The 17,753-nt window shown below is 35.6% G+C and overlaps 5 protein-coding genes across 6 annotated transcripts in view; 2 read left to right on the top strand and 3 right to left on the bottom strand.

Annotated features, from left to right (window-relative positions):
* The window catches only part of LOC104799279 (histone-lysine N-methyltransferase ATXR4), a 3,275-nt gene extending 3,102 nt beyond the window's left edge, over positions 1–173 (bottom strand). For both annotated transcript variants that reach the window (XR_769550.2, XM_010521706.2), the window contains exon 1: positions 6–173. Coding sequence is in view for 1 of the 2 variants with exons in the window: in XM_010521706.2 (XP_010520008.1) it covers positions 6–147 (142 nt within the window). In the remaining variant the exon portion in view is untranslated. The remainder of the gene's footprint in view (positions 1–5) is intronic.
* A 37-nt stretch (positions 174–210) lies between these two features.
* LOC104799277 lies at positions 211–5,212 on the bottom strand. The gene is given in 5 exon segments (XM_010521698.2): positions 211–621; positions 1,320–1,543; positions 3,774–3,812; positions 3,814–4,026; positions 4,773–5,212. Coding segments are annotated over 5 exon segments (1,020 nt in total). The 5' UTR covers positions 4,995–5,212; the 3' UTR covers positions 211–299.
* A 3,566-nt stretch (positions 5,213–8,778) lies between these two features.
* LOC104799276 (serine/arginine-rich SC35-like splicing factor SCL33) lies at positions 8,779–11,321 on the bottom strand. Its single transcript, XM_010521697.1, has 6 exons — positions 11,219–11,321; positions 10,572–10,723; positions 10,323–10,400; positions 9,578–9,742; positions 9,280–9,438; positions 8,779–9,170 (listed from the first exon to the last, which is right to left on the bottom strand). The coding sequence occupies exons 2-6, from the start codon at positions 10,715–10,717 to the stop codon at positions 9,056–9,058; spliced, it is 663 nt and encodes a 220-aa protein (XP_010519999.1). The 5' UTR covers positions 10,718–10,723; positions 11,219–11,321; the 3' UTR covers positions 8,779–9,055.
* Positions 11,322–11,541: 220 nt separating this feature from the next.
* On the top strand, positions 11,542–13,678 carry LOC104799274. The gene is made up of 3 exons (XM_010521696.1): positions 11,542–11,859; positions 12,366–12,460; positions 12,582–13,678. The coding sequence occupies exons 2-3, from the start codon at positions 12,418–12,420 to the stop codon at positions 13,187–13,189; spliced, it is 651 nt and encodes a 216-aa protein (XP_010519998.1). The 5' UTR covers positions 11,542–11,859; positions 12,366–12,417; the 3' UTR covers positions 13,190–13,678.
* Positions 13,679–13,877: 199 nt separating this feature from the next.
* On the top strand, positions 13,878–17,731 carry LOC104799273 (homogentisate solanesyltransferase, chloroplastic). The gene is made up of 10 exons (XM_010521695.1): positions 13,878–14,168; positions 14,927–15,048; positions 15,143–15,289; positions 15,607–15,832; positions 15,917–15,990; positions 16,338–16,430; positions 16,721–16,838; positions 16,927–16,989; positions 17,229–17,261; positions 17,389–17,731. The coding sequence occupies exons 1-10, from the start codon at positions 13,968–13,970 to the stop codon at positions 17,461–17,463; spliced, it is 1,152 nt and encodes a 383-aa protein (XP_010519997.1). The 5' UTR covers positions 13,878–13,967; the 3' UTR covers positions 17,464–17,731.
* Positions 17,732–17,753: the final 22 nt, after the last annotated feature.

Below are 17,753 nucleotides of genomic sequence, written 5' to 3'. Positions count from 1 at the left end.
CGGACCCGTTGGGCAACCGCCGTCACGATCCTCAGCCGCTGTGGAGGTGGAGAAGAGCCGAGGACCGAATCGATTGATCCCACAATGCAGAGATTTTAGGCGGGAAACGCATCGGCTATAACGATGCAAAGCAAATGCCGACATCATCTTCTCGCTCTCGCTCTCGCTCTCTCTCTCTCTGGTTTTCTTTGTCTGAACACGACACTTGGAAAAGGAAAAGACTTTCACACTATAGCATTTTTACTTTGGAAACCCAAGAACAACAAGAACGAGAACAAGAACCACAAAAAAAAAAAACCCTAATCGATCAGATCAGATCCGATCGAGAACGAGGACATTCTTCTGTCGGGGTGAAATTCAGTCTTGATTTCTTTAGGGGCAATGAAGCAATCGGGAGAAAGGCCTTGAACGTTGAAGGCGACATCGTCGATGGACCAAGTCTCTTGCATCTTGGTGACGGAGATTCCTCCCTTGGAAGAATCTCCAAAAGTGGAGATAAGGGCATTTGTCCGACCAGAGTGTGCGATCACTACTTCGCTGCCTTCGATCGCCTTATAGTCTTCGATCCATGTGCTCATCGATGTCTCCCAGTACGTTGGAAGAGTTCCCGGTATTTGGATTCTGCAAAACAATATACATATACATATATATAATAATACGTAGATACGAATAAAAAAATAATCGACATTCATTTGTTTTGTTTATAAGGTAAGTATTTTTTTTAAAATTTTACTAAAAATTATATTTTTTTGTGTGTGGAATTCTATTAAAATTATGTTATCTATTTACATCCACTCAATTATCAATAATAAAATAAAAACGCTTATTTTTTTTTATAATTTATTAATTTTGGACGATTAGGGTACAGTTTATCAACCCTGAAACAGAATATTCATGGATTTGATCTATTAAAAGCAGAGGTCAACATTTCTGATACATTTGCCTATTTTTATTTTTTTAATTGTATTTATTCGATTTTATGTTACATATTGTTTTAGAATCGGGTTCAAATTAGTTTTATCGAAAAAATCTTCACTTGTTTTAAAAGATTTGTATTTTAAAATTTTAATTTAATTATATTTAGTTTAAATTTTCAATTAATTTTCACATCGATCAACTTCGTTCCATATACGATTACATATCATTCGGATTCGGTTTTCCAAATTAAAAAAAAAAGGAAACGTACACCTTTATCTATAGATAAGTGATTAATCTCCACTAATCATAACAAGTTCCAATATTCTCTGCTCAAAACAAGTTTCTAATTGGTTAGATTAGCAGTACTAATGACGATTAATTAAGGAGATAATCGAGATTACCTGGTCAAGGAGGAGTCGTCCAAGTAGACCAGCAGGCCGCTCCTTTGGCTGAAGTAGCCGAAGGCGACGTGTTTGATCATCTCGGCGGTCGAGTCGCTGCGCCTCGTCAGATCGGTTTGGTCGGTCGATAACTTGAGCACGAAGCAATCGTCCCCTCCCATCTGCTTTTCCCCGACAAATTGCGCGGACGAGAATACCGACGATATCGTCAACGGGTCCAATCCCTTAATTATTGCATTAAATATCCATTCCGTTGTCATTATTAATTATAATAAATATTCAAAAAACCATACTTATTTATTATCCGAATCATATTAGATAAGATAAATTATCTAATACGGATATAACTTTATACATAACGTTGCTAAAAAATGATCAGAATATCATTTTTTTTAAGATATTCTGGAAGTTTATCGGACTTTCGCTTTGACTATATCTCCCAAAAAATTAGAAAAACTCATATGAATGACACTCTCCAAGTGAATACTTGAATCCGGATTTGAAAGGAATTTTGATTCTTTCTTTACCGGTTAAGTCATCTAATGTTTTTTTTTGGGTAACCTAAGTCATCTAGTGTTGGATTCAAAAAATAAATATTTGATATTTGTGAATGTCAAATTTTTGGATAATTTGTTCAACCCCTATCTATTGCCGCCTATTTTTTTTTTACAAAATACAATATATTTAAATTTTTGTGACAAATTCACTTGAAATAATTAACTTTTTTTTATGGATACATTAGAAGTATCTATTTGTTTGTTGTTATTACATGATGATTATGGGTTTTGAAAACAAAGTGTCAAGGAAGATGCGTTCTCAGCACCAATAGCAGTAAGGACCACAACCAAGCCAAGAGGGTAGATATCCGACATAGCTGACGATTCACGAATATAAAAGCAAACACTACCCATCAAATCTTGTGTCCATTTTTTTATAATAAGAAAAAAAAAAGAAATATTAGAATGGTTATGGGTCAAACGTATCATTATTGTTTTTATATATGTACCAAGAGAAGGGGACCATTCACACACAATTACATAGGCAATGTTTGTGAATTGTGTCTGAATTGTGTGTGAATGGTCCCCTTCTCTTGGTAAAACAATGTTTTAGCCCCTATATATATACATAGGCATATATATATATATAAATACAATAGGTGTCTAAAGCAATTGGGATTGGATCCAACTTGGAATCTTGAATTTTCTAAGTTTCTCATTAGTAAAAAAGGCTTGATGAATTAATGTGATTTTTCTAAAAATGTAAAATTTACTTTTTTTTTGTGATTCAGAAAGTAAATTTACAAGGTTAACATTGCAAAGTTGTTTTGTTTTTTTTTTATGTTTACCATCAAGTAGGTCTCATATAATTTATCTGATCTAAAATTACAAAATTATAAAATTAATATTCATAAATAAATAAAAAATACCCTTTTCCAAAAACAAATTTAAGATTAACAAGAAAAAAAGCTTTTTGGAAAAAAATACTTTAATATTAAGACAACTTCCATTTCGAACAAATCAAAGACGAAAAGTGGGTTTTTATTACTGCGAGGAATATAAATACCAGTGATAAAAAATCATTGGGAAATTTTTTTTTTCCTTATTTTTATTTAAAGACGTACCAAATAAAATTAAATTATTACGAAAACGTCTCTTTTCCCGAAACCTAAAAGAATCTGATCAATGTCGTAAAATTAGCAGGCACGTGATAGGCACGTGATAGATGAGCAAAGGTACAAGAGCTAGCAGGCAATTGCCGCTACACCAAATTTCAGATCCAACAAATTAGCTGATTAATACGCCCCTCGCTAATTAATTAAAGATAAAATAATATAATTCGAATGGAAAGTGCTCACGGGAAAAAGGGGACAGAAAGTATGATTATTATTTTAAAATATTTTAAATGTTGGACCGTATATAATGGTTTCATGTTATTATAGTTTCACACCTTGAACACAATGCTATAAATAGCAATTTATGTGCGCTATGAAAAACATCTTATCGTTCACCCACTTTTTAAATTAAAAATTTCAATAGACGGTAAAATATGATATCTCAAACATATAAAAAAATTATATAAATATCTGTTAAAATTTATTTGATTAATATACAATTTTTAAATTCCAAAAAATATAAGAACTTTTACAAAATCATGAGTTTTACAAATATTCTAAAAAAAAAACTATATGATATTTGATGCTTATTTGACTTGTAGCTTTTTTTTGGAGGTTTTGTGAAATTCTCTGTAAAATTTTTAAGTTCTCGTAAAATCCATGATTTAAACTAGTAGTCAAAAAAAGTTTGTGTATTTTATTTTAAAAATTAAAATTCGGTATTAATTTTACGTATTTAAGCTATAAATAACAACAAATCGTTAAAAAAAGTATAGATAACAAGTTTAATATATATATATATATATTCAATATTTACTTGTCATATATATATATATATATACCTGTAGGGAGCGGCGTAGAGGCCGTAGAGTTCCCTTAGCGGACTAATTCGATCAGCCACTTGTCGGGAAACATCTGCCACATTACGAACCGGCCCTTGTGGGCCACGGCCGAGCCACCGCCGCCGCCGAGTTCGTCGCACATAGCCATCGCGATTTTGCCGGTGACGAATGTGTTTTTCACTCTCCCGACCAATTTCTTGCACCCGGTCGCCGCCGTGAAGTGTTGTATTATGTATTGTGCTGATGATGATACCTACCAAAATATTCCGTAATTTTTTTAATTTATGAAATCGCATTATTTAATAATATAAACTGATAATTTATAATATTACGGATTTAGGATGTGATTTTTAACTTTTTATGTTGGGGTAATGAGGATAATTCAAAGAAGGAGGACCATTTTTCCATCAGTGACTTTTGTTACTGAAGTGGTTGATCTACCTTATGTTTGAAATCAGACAAACCACATATTTACCACAATAAATTTATGAAAACATTCAACAAAAAAAAAAAAAAAATTATGAAAACAGGTGTAGAAAAATTCAAACATTAGAATTTTCATGAATCATTAAAATCTCTTATACAAAATAGAAAATTTAAAAAGTATTAAAGAATAGTTTAAATTGATTAATTGGAATTATTAAAAAAAACCCAGTTACTCTTTTTATATATATTTTTGTATAGAAAATGTCTATTTAACTAATTTTTTCGTATTAAAAAAAAGTTGTATTGTTTGGAGTGTTTTTACCATTTTCCCCCAAATTAATTAGGAAAAAAAACAGTTTAATTGAAGAAGATTTCTTAAATAACAAGGAAACAAAACACACACACACACACACAAAAAGGGATAAGGCATGAGATCATAAGAGATTTGTTGTGATCTATCACATCGTATATTCGTTCTTGGTGCGAACCCTAAAAAGATAGAATGGAAACCAAGAAGAAGAAGAAGAAGAAGAACTGAGAGAGAGAGAGAGAGAGAGAGAGAGAGAGAGGGACCTCATGGAGAGAGATTTTGGGAAGAGGGGGAACGGGGAAAAGAGGGCATCCAATGACGCTCAAAAGGACTTTGATATCTGATTTTGGGTGAAAACCCATGAAGGAGAAATGTGTTTTCACCCATTTTCTCCATGAAAATGGTTTGGTTCTGCCTCTTTGCGCGTCTCCTCCTCCTTCTCCTTCTTCGATCGGCTCTTCCAACAATGGAGCCAAACGGCTCATGATGACCACTCTTTCTTCTTCTTCTTCTTCTTCTCAATGCTTTGAGTTTTTTTTTTTTTTGAATATTGTTCAAATGTGGGTTCTCTCTCACTTTGTTGGCACGCAGCTTATAGCCTTAGTGCGTGTAGTTCGCCTTTCCTTTTCATTGTTTGTTAGTTTCTCTCTCTCTCTCTCTCTCTCTCTCTCTCTCTTGCCATATCTGAAAAGGTTCAAAGGCATTGGTAATTTTGGGTCACCATCTTCTTCCTCCTTTTATTTTTTTATATAGGTTTTAACGTTTTATAATATTCAGTCTTATGTTATTAAATTTCATATTTTAGTGGGGGCTTTGGATGTGATGGTTCAACCCCACATGGAAAATTCAAGGAAGGTGCAATTATATATATAGGCTCGGCTAATTCCTATTAGTTCATATTTACAAAAACCATTATAAAAAAAACCAAATATATATTCGTTTGGATTCCATTTGATAAGGTTTGAGCCCGATAAATTAATAACAAAATTTTAAATTTTGCTTATTCGCTATGAATTGCTTCGAAATTATTTTTCATTTTACCGGATCAAAATGAAGATTTTCAAATTCTTAAAATAGGGGGGAGGGACATATTACTAAAAATTGCAATGTAAATGAAAGTAAAAGGAGAACCAAAGATGAAGCTAATGGAAAAAAAAAAAAACAATTCATGATTTGCTTGCAAGAATTCCCAAGAAAATAACAATTTACTTATAGTTGACCTTTAATACCCAATCTCATGGCTTGTGATTTATATCCACTAAATTAGAGATTTGCTTTGACATGAGATGCAACTGAAATCTCATAGATATGGTTCGAATATTATAATGTTTTGAAATATCAACAAATCAAATTCTTAGTTGCATTCTCTCAATCCGTTAGTTACCGAAATCATATGTTATATTTTATTTAATTGGGAATTTGATAAAATAGGTTGGAGAAGGTTTTATGGAGAATCGTGGGACCTCATCCTCCAAATAAATGGGATCTCGTCGCTAAAAAAACGAGAGAGATTAGCAAAAAATTCAAGCATTATTCAAGCAAAATTTCTAGATAAATAAGTTTTCTCATTAATTTTTTTTAAATCTATTTTTTTGTAAATTTTGAATAACAAAAATATCTAAAAAATTACTATGGTCCTAAGCAAATCTATTTATTTTTTTAATTTTTGGTTCAATACAAATTGACAAATTATCGCTTCAAATATTTAATATAAATATCAAACGAAATGGAAAATGGAATTGGCTGTTCTCATCAATAGTTGAGGATTAGTGATTAGTGATTAGTCCATAACATTTGTTTTCATATATTTTTTACATAATAAAAAACATCACGTATTTTTGCATGATTTTCAATAATTAATTCGATTAAAGCCAATGATTTCACGCACTAAAACTTATACGGGAGGGAGCAATACGAGAACATGGCTCACTAACTTTTGATAATCTTAACAGCTAATCGAATATGAACCGTTAAAATAAGGTCCAAAATATTTCATAAAAAAAAAAAAGTAAATTCTGTAAATTAGGTTAACCCCCAAATGCCAAGTTGGCACGTGCAAGGGGCTTTAACCCGCAGTTTGTCAGTCTTTTCAAAGTCTTGTGTGGGTGTAAACAAAGCAGTTATTTCGACATAGACCCCATTAAAAAGCTTTTGGACCCATCACTCAATGTTGCAAAGTAAAAATAAAGCAGAGAGAGAGAGAGAGAGAGAGAGAGAGAGAGATTCTACTTGTATGTCATAGAATATAACATATGCTTTGTTGGTATAAAGCGGGGGATGGATATATAAAGGGGCCAATAAAAGGTCCTTTGTAAAGTTTTTTTTTCTCTCCAAATGTTTATTTTAAATTTTGGATATACCACAAATTTAAACTATTATTTGAATCTACGAGAGAAATTGATAAACCTTTTTACAAATATGTCAGAAAAAATTGGTCCACAAAGTATTTATTTATTTTCTGATTTAGTGCCTAGCATCGAGACATTTATGTGTTACACCTACATCTTGAATTCCAAATTTAGATCTTTATTTGAATTCTATAAAAACTGTTTTAGACACGTAATTATCATATAATATTGGATCATTTTTTGATATATATATATATGTATGTATTTATATATATATATCGTGTTGTAGTATATACCTATGAAATTTACGCTTCTGACACAAAAAAAGTAACTTTTTAATAGTGGCCTAATAAAAGGTCTATTATTCACACGCAAAATTCATTCTTCTAATGCTAAATGAAAAAAAAATATATTGAAGAATGTATGATCTTCATAAAAAAAAAAGCTTATTTTATTTCGTACGTTAATATTTTTTATGGTTATATATATATTGAAGGGGGAAAAGGAATTGGTTCACAGATTTGGTTACAAGGGGGGAATTACAAGGGACGCAAGAAGAGGTGACGTGTCCACGTCTTTCTATATTTTGCAATAATTGCTGTGTCTGGTAGTTTCGTTCGTTTTTTACAATTTGTTTTTTTTTTGTTGGAAAATTTAGGATGGAAACATATTTCTTGGACGGTCATCTTGCAGATGAGACAAAACAGTTAATATGGCTACCCTTCTGATAATGAATGCCGACCAAAATTTAACTCCATGATGATGATCATGATGGTGATGATGATGATGATGATCACATAAAAAACGGTATGAACTTGAATATTTTCATAGTAGCGAAACAAAATGGACCGCTCCTTTCTCTTTTGATCCATCTTAAATAGATTAATTACTCATGAATCCTACCACGAAAAATTTTAATATATACATATATATATATATGCAATTAACTTGAAGTATTATTAACTTTTCGACTCAGGTTCAGATCTCGTTTGAAGAGGGGTATTCACAATTTTTTTTATCTTCTGAAAAATATAGTCGGATAAAAGATTGGTAAATTTTTAGAAAAAAAAATTTAGAAGCATTGTTATGGCGTTTGACTTTAGGGTGAATTTTATAGGAATTTAAATATAATAGAATTTTATTCGAATCATATCCAAAGAATTCAAATACAATGAGATAATTCATTGGTTGATTTAATATTTTCTTTAATTTTTTTTTCAAAACAGTTTGTTAACGGTAAATTCAACATTTACCGTCGGCTAAAATGAGGAAAACTTAAATTCATGGACTAAAAAACGATTTTTTTAAGGTCCTCCCAAACACATTTTTTAAAAAAATTCTGAAGCGTGAAAAAAATGGCTGAAAAGTAAAATTTTCCAAACTGGTAAAGAAACCAAGCCCGTGAATCACATTGAGTCAAAATACATTGCCATGATACTGAACAAAAGTTGTTTGACCTGCAAAATGGGATTTACCATAAATGTTTTTCATCCCCTCCTATGAACAGTTAGATTCACCCCCAAATTTCTATTTGATTATTTTCAAATAAAATGTAAATAAATTTATCTTCATTACTCCAATTGTATTCAGAACAGTTCCAATAAAATTATTCATTTTCTAAGAAGTTTTCCGCATTTTTAATCATTTTTTGATTAAGTTACCGAGTTTTACACCTTTTTTAAAAAAATTATATCCAATTAATTTTTAAATCAAATCTAGTGTATTCATTATTCGAATGACCACCCCTAATGTGGTTCTATTAACCACACCATACATCATGTATGATACATGACATCAGAATCAGATAATGGGTATGCTAACTAATGATTCGAGATTAGTGTCTAATCACAAATATAATTCCACATTTTGACTTCGGTGCGTGCTCAAACAATCATGAGAAATTATAAATGATTCAAACGGGTACGTAAAACACATGCAGACGTAATTCCAAAGAAGTTGGAACCAAACGCACAGGATGTCCTTCAAGGGCAAAAGTTCCTAGTAACAGCAGAGACAATATCCCAAACCGAAATAGGCTTTTGTTCATGTAGATAAGGTCGGTCCAAATGATGATTATACATAACTATGTCGAAGCATAAAGAACCGCTCCCACAACAATACCGAAAGGATTCATCTATAAAACTCTCTTGCTGCTCGTTGGGAGTGTTCTCATCATATTCATGGTTTAAAAGCCAAAGTTACCTCGAGTATCCGGGGCTTAGGCTTCTGCCCCGGATTGGACTTTGGCTTCTGCTCCTCGACCCATATGGAGACCTTGAGTATGACTGCCTCCTCTCTGCCGGGGAAACCGACCTGCCCAACCAAACATAACATGATAATTTGAGGAAAAGGGTTCCGAGACGGAAAGTTCCACTTGAATCTTTGTATGGTAAATGAAGAAATCATGCTAGGGAGGGTGTACCTTGAATAGCCTCTTTCATAGCGTGGCAGTGACCGAGAGTAGCTCCGCCTGTATGGGCTCCGAGAATAGCTTCTTCTGTCATGTGGTGAACGAGAATAGCTCCGTCTGTAGCGAGGAGACTGGAAATAACCCAGCGGAGATCTCGTACAACCTCTGCTCCTGGCAAAAAGGAATTCAGTTTCTTATTAGCTGTTTTGTCAAAAGAAGCACTGATTTGCTAAACCTTTGTTGTTATGGACAGTAGGAAGGAAATGTGGGATAGAATCAACCAACAAAATCATGTGAGATTCGAGCTAACCTTTGTCGTTCTCGAGCTCTCATTTCATAAGGCTTCTTTCTGTTCTCCTCAGCAAACACAACAGTAATTTCACGGCCAAGAAGAACATATCCATCCAAATGATATTTTGCATCTGCAGCATCAGCAGGATCATAGTACTGCACAAAGCCAAAGCCACGGGGTTCCCTGCAAACTTGAGGGGTTATCATCTGTAATACAAATATAAACATATGTATCTCTCTCATATAAGACCAGATATGGCAACTGAAATTTCAGAAGAAGCCGAAATGGATCCCAGAAAAATCTCAAGATACAACCAGTCAGGCCACCCTGAGGCTTTGAAAGAGCCAAATAAATATAATCATGTGGCTCCTAACCTTTTTCGAAGCCATTGTACTAACACTGACTTCGACTCTTCAACACTCGAACATCTTCAAAATGAAACCAAAACCAACTTCCTTCTCAATCTTGTCGGACTAAAATGTCCTTGACAGTACTCATTACTCGATGATGCTCCAACAATGAACTCTTATTACTTCATCGATCTCATGCACATTAGTCTTTCTACTTCATTGGTCTTCAACACTTCCAATAAAAACAACCAAACTTTGATGAACAAACAATCCATGATAAAGAAACAATTACATGACCATACACACAAGAGAGGCCATACAGAGACGAGGTAAAAAATGCACAGAAGACAATAGTGAGAACAAATACTATCAGTCTATCATCACTAAAAAAGGACAATTTCTAGAATGCTTACCCAGAGTAATAATCTCGAGGCAAATAGATATCCTTAAGGCGACCAAACCGTCCAAATGGCCTTCGGAGATCATCAGGCCTGAAATGGATAAGTCAATGGGTTATCTTCTCATCTTTCTCCACAAATCAGCCCTCCACAGATGAAAGCAGAAAGGCTCTTGCTTCCGGTCAAGATCAACCGATTGTTACAAACGGGCATTAGTGAATGTACGTACAAATAATCATGCATGCTGATTAGTAATGCACAAACCTGCAGTCATGGCGAAGGTTGCGAACCAGGAGACTGGTCGGGGCATCCCTACTCCGACCCCTATAACTGCCCATTAAGCTTGGGCTTCTGCGTCCTCTTCCATAATCCCTCGGAGGAGAAGGGCTGTAGCTATAGCTCCTCCCCATTTATCACTGAACACCAGCAAGTATCAGATCAGGCATGGAATCAGGCATTTCTATATTTCAAAATGAGGATTTCGGATTTGTACTACTATAAACAGAGAAAAATGAAGCAACAGAGTAATTCGGTGAAATCAATTTTCACGAAGCTAAATCATCCTACTGCGGAAAAGAAACCTAGGAGCCAGCCAAAGCAATCTAATCAAAACAACGGTGTTACTCTTCCAATTTTCCCGCCAACCCCCCAAAAAACAAAGGTTTAGGAAACAATAAAGAGAAAAGCAATGATCTATAGGATAATTCGTATCATTCTACAGAGAAAAATCCGATGATGCGTATAATTAACGGTGATCACGGGACAACAAAATCGCACAAGCAATCGCATCGAGGATGACGAATGTTGCAAAACCGATAGACGAAATCGTAACATTTGCAAACCAAAACCATACAGACGAAGATAAATTCATCGCAGAAACAAACAGGCGAAGACCGAAGACAACCACAAACCTGAACCTGCAAGAGAAACACAGTTCCTACCGCCGAATCAATCTCTCTCTCCTCTCGCTCTCGTGTGTTCTAGACAATACGAGAGCTTTCTGAATTTCTACAACACCTCGCATCGATTCGAGAACGTTCCACTTTTGGGCTTATATATTTTTTTTTCCAAATGCAAGCAGTCCATTTCGTGAACCCATCTCCGCCCATTAGAAAACCCGACTCGATCCAAATTGGCCCAACCGGGTCATTTTCACCCGATTTCCGATGCCCTATGTATCTACATCTATTTTTAATTGAAATAATTGTGTTCTTTTATTCCTTCCTCATGCGACACAAAACAAAACCCTAGTTTCCCCAAAACCTAAAGAGAGTAATAAAAGGCCCAAACACAAGGGTTCTCACCCTTTTTCCTTTCAAATCGTGGAACTGTTTTCAGCTTCTGCCTCTCGGGTATGTCTTCTCTCTCTCTCTCGATCCCTTCGAGTTAAGGGGAGATAGTGACTTAGTTCAAGGCATAGTGGACACGCTCGAGCAACTGGACGACTCGGTGTAACAGGAGATTTGGAGGAGGAGACTGAAGTTTTGAACTTGATTTCAAACAACTTTGAGATGGCAGTTCCGTCGATAATACTGCCTCTTGCTGTAAACTTGTAAGCTCCAGGAACTGTGCAAGCATGTCCCCATCTAATATCTTTGTGGCTTGAGCCTGCGAAATGCGGAAAATCTCTTGTTTCATGGAGCTCTTAACTATTTATTTGGATAAGCTCATAAGATGAAGCTTGTTACTTCATTAGGCACAAGTAGCTCAACAAAGAAAATACATTAAGAAAATAACAATTTCTTTTAGGATTCTTGGTGAACTTATGAAATTTCTATCGTGATAGATTTTGGTAAAACTCACTGCAAGTTTAGGAGTTACCTTTCTGATGGTCATGGCTATCCCACCCATGTAATAAGCGCAGTTCAGGTTTAGATTGGATTCTGGACTTGAATATTCCGTATCATCAAGAAAGCATTTGAGTTAGAAAATGCACCTCATAAATCATAGCAAGTCCATGAAAAGGAAAACAAAAAACGAAAATAAGAATGAACCAAGATCAGCGTAGCCTTTCTTTCAGAGGATCTTTTAATTATCAATGTTCTTTGACATTTGCAGAATGGGAATGATTCCATGAACAGCAAGGAGAGTCTTAATAAGGTCCTAGAAAATGATCAGTCAGCCACTGTATAGCAGGAAGCTTTACACGTTTGGTAGATTTTCCTTTTGAGTATGAGAACAATGCAGAGCCATATTTCTAAGCAGAGTTGCATGGGGCGCAGAAAAACAAACGTGAAGGATATTGATGCAAATCCTACGTTGTTTGTGTTGCAGCTGTCTACCGGTTATCTGAATCCAGAGATGCAAGGTCTCTAACCAGTCTAGTCAAGGATATTGATGCAAAGCTGGGGCCTTTAGTAATCAAACCAAAAGATGAAGTTGATAGACAAATAAAGGATACTGCACACTCAACGGCTGTTGCATCTGAAGAAACGGGAAAGAAAGTTGAATTCATAGGAAAGGTTGAAGATGAAAACTTGGAGGGTAAGAACTCAGAGGCTGATTCGCTAGATCAAACTACAATGAAAGCACCGGAAGACGACGCCAAAGAATCAGAGAATGGCTTAAAAGATGGTGAGGAGGAAGCTGCAAGGAAAGGTTCTAAAGGTGATATGAGAAACGATGTTAAGGAAAACGTTGAGCTAAAAGATGAGGAAGCTCGAAGAGCCGAAGTGTTTAGCAAAGGAGACAAAACAAATAACATTAAAGGTCATTTATCAGAGGGAACTGAAACTAATGCTCCAGAAGTTATGGTAATGGATGAGGATAGAAAGGAGGCATCAAAGACTATGGAATCAAGAACTCATATATCAACGGCTGCTGAAAACAAAGTTTCAGAAACTAAAGTTAACGACAATATCGATGAAGAGAGAACACTCTGAAACTGAACTTCCACCAAAAATTGTCAAGGACAAGAAGGATGAAGAGATGATGACACGGATAATGAACTCAGTAGTGATGGACAAGGCAGATGAAGATGAAGTTTCTGTAATAAACTCTCCAACCTATGCATCAGAGAAATTTGAAACTGAAGCTACATTGGACATAGTCATGGACAAGGAAAACGAAGTGGGGGATGATTCAGACAATGAACTCAAGTACTTCCACATAAGCTGGAACTGAAGTTTCCCTAGTAATTGTCGTGGACAATGCAGATGGAGTGGGAACACAACGGAAAAAGTCGATGACTTGTCTCTCGGGTGAAGCTGAAACAGAGACAAAGAACTCAACAGCGCAAGCTGAAACCCCATAGCTCGTCTTAATATATATTTCCAAAGCAATATGTGAAATATATTTTCGGAGTTGTGTTTTTGTCTGCCCTTATTATTGAATGAATTTAGTCAGAAAAATATATAATTGATCTCGTTTTTCATTGATTATCTTCACTTTAGGTCATTGATCATTGCCCATTACACCCCAAGATAAAAAGGGGAAAACGCACATGATGTCATTTTTGTGAAATTAAAAGTATGAGGCTTTTTTTTTGCACATATCAAGAACTAAGGCGGCAGATTGCAAAATCTCGTCTTCCCTTTTTAGCTGATATTAAATTGAAAAAAAAGAAGAAAACTCCCAAAAAAAAAAAAACGAGCTCCTCGTCTTCTTGTCAAGTCCTCAAAAACAGCACATGATAGTAGGAGTTGTGTGGTTGGAGCGTCTATGGAGCTTTCAATCTCCCAGTCATCGTGTATCCGGTTCTCAGCCATGGCAAAGCACTCTTCAGCTTATCATCATCAGCCTCCGCTGCATTTAGCGGGAAAACCTTTCAGTTGTCCGAAAAATGTGGGCTTAGTTAACTTGTCAACGCCAAGGATGTGGTCGAAGCCTGTTCCGATTAATTGTCGGAAAATCTCGATCCGGGTATGGTATTTTCTGCAATTTAAATTCTGGGTTTTGTTTGTGGTTGAGAATTACGCAAAGGAATATAAGCAAAGCGGTCAATAGTTTTTGTTTGGACCTTTCGAATTCTTCAATGTTGTACTTGAAAACTTCGTTATTAAAAGCTGGACTGGTGAAAACTGGACTGGCGAAAAGTTTTGGGCAAGGTTTTCCAATTTTCTTGCAACTGAAGATTGAGATAAATCATCAGGAAATGCCCAAACTTCATAAAGTTCCGGACTTTGCAAATCACTCGTTTTCGTTTATCATATATGAATTTGTTCCAATGGCTAATGCCCCCATATTGACATTTCCAATTTGTCGAGTTTCACTGGGTTATTGATTACTCCTCTGATGTTTTCGTTGCATTTATAGCCGATAAATTAAACTAGAATTGAGTTCAGCTTGAAAAGCTGTTTTAGGGAGTATGTGTGAGTGATTCCCGGGAATCAAATCTGAGTGATTTTTAATGTTTTGCTCAAGAGCTGTTGAACTCTGATCCATGAAAGCTGTGTATCTATCTACCCCTTCTGGAAGGAGAAACGGTTGCATTACTGATCTGTTCAATTGTCAAATTTTAAAAGTGCTTGGAACAGAATGAGATGTTTCCTCTTTTTCTACAGAATAGATGTCATTTGTCAGTTTTGCCTTCTTGAAGATACTCTATGTTCTTGTAATTCTAATGACGAATGTTAATTTATGGTTTTCTCCGGCCTTGATATGAAAGTGCATTCTTTCAGGCCTGTTCTCAAGTTGGTGCTGCTGGGTCTGATCCAGTGCTGAACAGAATTGCACGGTTCCAGGATGCTTGCTGGAGATTTCTGAGGCCTCATACAATTCGTGGAACAGCTTTAGGATCCGCGTCAGTATTTATACCACTGCTTGCATATCGGTTTACTCTATATTTCTCCTCTCATTTATCTTGACTGAAATTCTTTATTGCAATTTACTGGCAGTGCTTTGGTTGGAAGAGCTTTGATAGAGAACACTCATCTGATAAAATGGTCTCTCGTATTCAAGGCACTTTCAGGCCTTCTTGCTCTTATATGCGGGAATGGTTACATAGTTGGCATCAACCAGATCTACGACATTGGAATTGACAAGTACGTGACTTCACAAATGCAAACAGACTTTGCTAATTATAATTGACAAAACGCCGAATTATGATCTCAAGAAATTTTGGGACTTTACATCGGTGTGCATTAAAAAGATTCTCACAGTTTTGGAATCTCATATGAAGCTACTAGTTTGTACGGTCTTGTTTCCCAGGAAAATGTTTTCAGCTCATGCTTATCATTCTCATTTTCTGAAATTGAAGCTTTTGTAACATATGGGATGCAAACTGTATGTGATCTTGACCTGTAAATTACAAGATCATTCAGCTTGTATTTGGTCCGGACTGGATGTATTCGTTCTGCAGGGTGAACAAGCCATACTTGCCAATCGCAGCAGGGGATCTTTCAGTGCAGTCTGCATGGTCATTGGTTATATTCTTTGCGATAGCAGGGGTTTCAGTTGTTGCCTTGAACTTTGGACCATTCATTACAAGCCTATACTCTCTTGGTCTTTTCCTGGGGACCATCTATTCTGTTCCGCCCTTTAGAATGAAAAGATTTCCTGTTGCAGCATTTCTTATCATAGCAACGGTTGGTGTCTTTTGCTATCTTCTTCTGCTTCGATTTTTTTCTATATGAATCTGCGCTTTCATTGAACTGACACTTCTATCTCAGGTACGAGGTTTCCTTCTTAACTTTGGTGTATACTATGCCACAAGAGCTGCTCTTGGACTTCCATTTCAGTGGAGGTTAGTTAGTTTTCAGTGCAAGTGCTTGATAAACCAGATGAAATAGTGAGCTGAGGCATGTATTAACAGACGAGATATGGGTAAAGCAAAGGAAGGAAACCGACTCTCTCTTCTGATTTGTTACACATTTCTTCATGTTGTTTAACCCATCAATCATATGCTCTTGGCCATTTTTTAACCGGTTTAAGGCATGCCCTATTAATCAAAACTGTATCATATGCATGATTAGTTTCAAAATCCGGCCTGGATTGTTTCTTGCATCTCATACAACATTGAGATGATTCAATCGGTCTTTCATGCCATCATAATATGGTGGAGCATAAATTCCTCTTTTTCCAATGTTGTAGTGCACCTGTGGCTTTCATCACATCTTTTGTGACATTGTTTGCACTTGTCATTGCTATAACAAAAGATCTTCCAGACGTTGAAGGGGATCGCAAGTAAGTAGCTTCTGGTTACTTAATCAACTGTTTTCATAGTTCAGTTTGGCCATTCTTTTTGTTGGCTCAGCCGTCATAGATTTGTACATTTTGGAAATCAAGGGTGAGGATTCTTGTTTGAAAACTCACAGAATGTTCTGTCCTGAACCTACCAGTTCCTGCCAATAATTTCATGATTATGCATTTCTTCAAACCCTTTTAATAAGCCGCTACAGTCCCACCAAATCCTCCATAGCAGAGTTTTCGCTTCATTTATCCGATCTTCTTTCAATTATTTTTTTTTCCAACAGGTTCCAAATATCAACCCTAGCTACAAAGCTTGGAGTGAGGAACATTGCATTCCTCGGTTCCGGGCTTCTGCTACTGAACTATGTTTCCGCCATATTGATTGCTTTCTACATGCCTCAGGTGAAGGAATCTTCATTCTAGTCTGCATCAGCATCAGCATCAGCATCAATACATTCATTTAAGCCCTCTATCCTTTACAAATTCACAGGTTTTCAGGCGTAACTTAATGATTCCTGCACACATGATCTTGGCATCATGTTTGATTTTTCAGGTTTGTTTTCTATTCTTCTAATTCTTCAGTTTGAGTTTAATCCCCATAAGTTTATGAAAATATTTGGAGATGCAGCTTGAAAATACACTATATACAACTGCACATTCATACTAATACCGTTTGATGCCCGAAGCTAAAGCTTTTGCTTTATGCTTGAAAATTTTAAAAGTCGGTTTTTTTCACAATGAATCAATGGAATATCGGGTTTTCACCTTATCAGTCTCATTTTCTTGTTACAGACATGGGTATTAGAAAAAGCAAACTACACCAAGGTAAGTCCTTTATTCATTATTTACCACCGAGAAAGAACTATCGGCGATAACGGAAATGGAATTTACGTTTTTGCGGATTGTGAATGTTCCGAAGGCGATTCAAATGCTTTTTTATTCGAATCTGCAGGAAGCGATCTCCGGGTTTTATCGCTTCATTTGGAATCTGTTCTACTCAGAGTATCTGGTGTTCCCATTCATATAAAGCTTTCATGCTGCTGCTGAAGCATGGATGCTTTCAGCCCTTGTTTTTTTTTTAAAAAAAAAGAGAGAGAGATCAGTTTTAACATTATGCAAAATGCAGTTTTTACTGATAAAGAAACACTTTTTTTTTTCTTCATGTACTTGTTCTTGGGATGAGCCTTTGGACACTTGCAGAGGATGTTCCACACAGCTTCCATAACTTTAACATGTGATTTGTGATTTGTCTCAGTTTCATGCAAACAATTGTTCAAGTGAGATATTTACCCTAATGTCTGATGGCAAATGGTCATT

This window comes from Tarenaya hassleriana, unplaced genomic scaffold (genome assembly GCF_000463585.1).
Source record: "Tarenaya hassleriana unplaced genomic scaffold, ASM46358v1 Cleome6, whole genome shotgun sequence".
NCBI classification, from domain to species: Eukaryota; Viridiplantae; Streptophyta; class Magnoliopsida; order Brassicales; family Cleomaceae; genus Tarenaya; species Tarenaya hassleriana.
Note: the sequence above shows the minus strand (reverse complement) of the source record. Positions and strands in the feature narration are given on the sequence as shown.

Bases quoted from the DNA above. Each gene is read 5' to 3' on its own strand.
- LOC104799276 (XM_010521697.1), bottom strand. From the start codon at position 10,717: ATGGGGAGGAGCTATAGCTACAGCCCTTCTCCTCCGAGGGATTATGGA. The intron at 9,743-10,322 runs GTAAGCATTCTA...TCAAGTTTGCAG, and splicing joins CCTCGAGATTATTACTCTGG to GGAACCCCGTGGCTTTGGCT. The intron at 9,439-9,577 runs GTTAGCTCGAAT...CCTTTTTGCCAG, and splicing joins AGAGCTCGAGAACGACAAAG to GAGCAGAGGTTGTACGAGAT.
- LOC104799274 (XM_010521696.1), top strand. From the start codon at position 12,418: ATGATCAGTCAGCCACTGTATAGCAGGAAGCTTTACACGTTTG. The intron at 12,461-12,581 runs GTAGATTTTCCT...TTTGTGTTGCAG, and splicing joins CAGGAAGCTTTACACGTTTG to CTGTCTACCGGTTATCTGAA.
- LOC104799273 (XM_010521695.1), top strand. From the start codon at position 13,968: ATGGAGCTTTCAATCTCCCAGTCATCGTGTATCCGGTTCTCAGCCATG. The intron at 15,833-15,916 runs GTTGGTGTCTTT...CTTCTATCTCAG, and splicing joins CATTTCTTATCATAGCAACG to GTACGAGGTTTCCTTCTTAA. The intron at 16,431-16,720 runs GTAAGTAGCTTC...TTTTTCCAACAG, and splicing joins GACGTTGAAGGGGATCGCAA to GTTCCAAATATCAACCCTAG.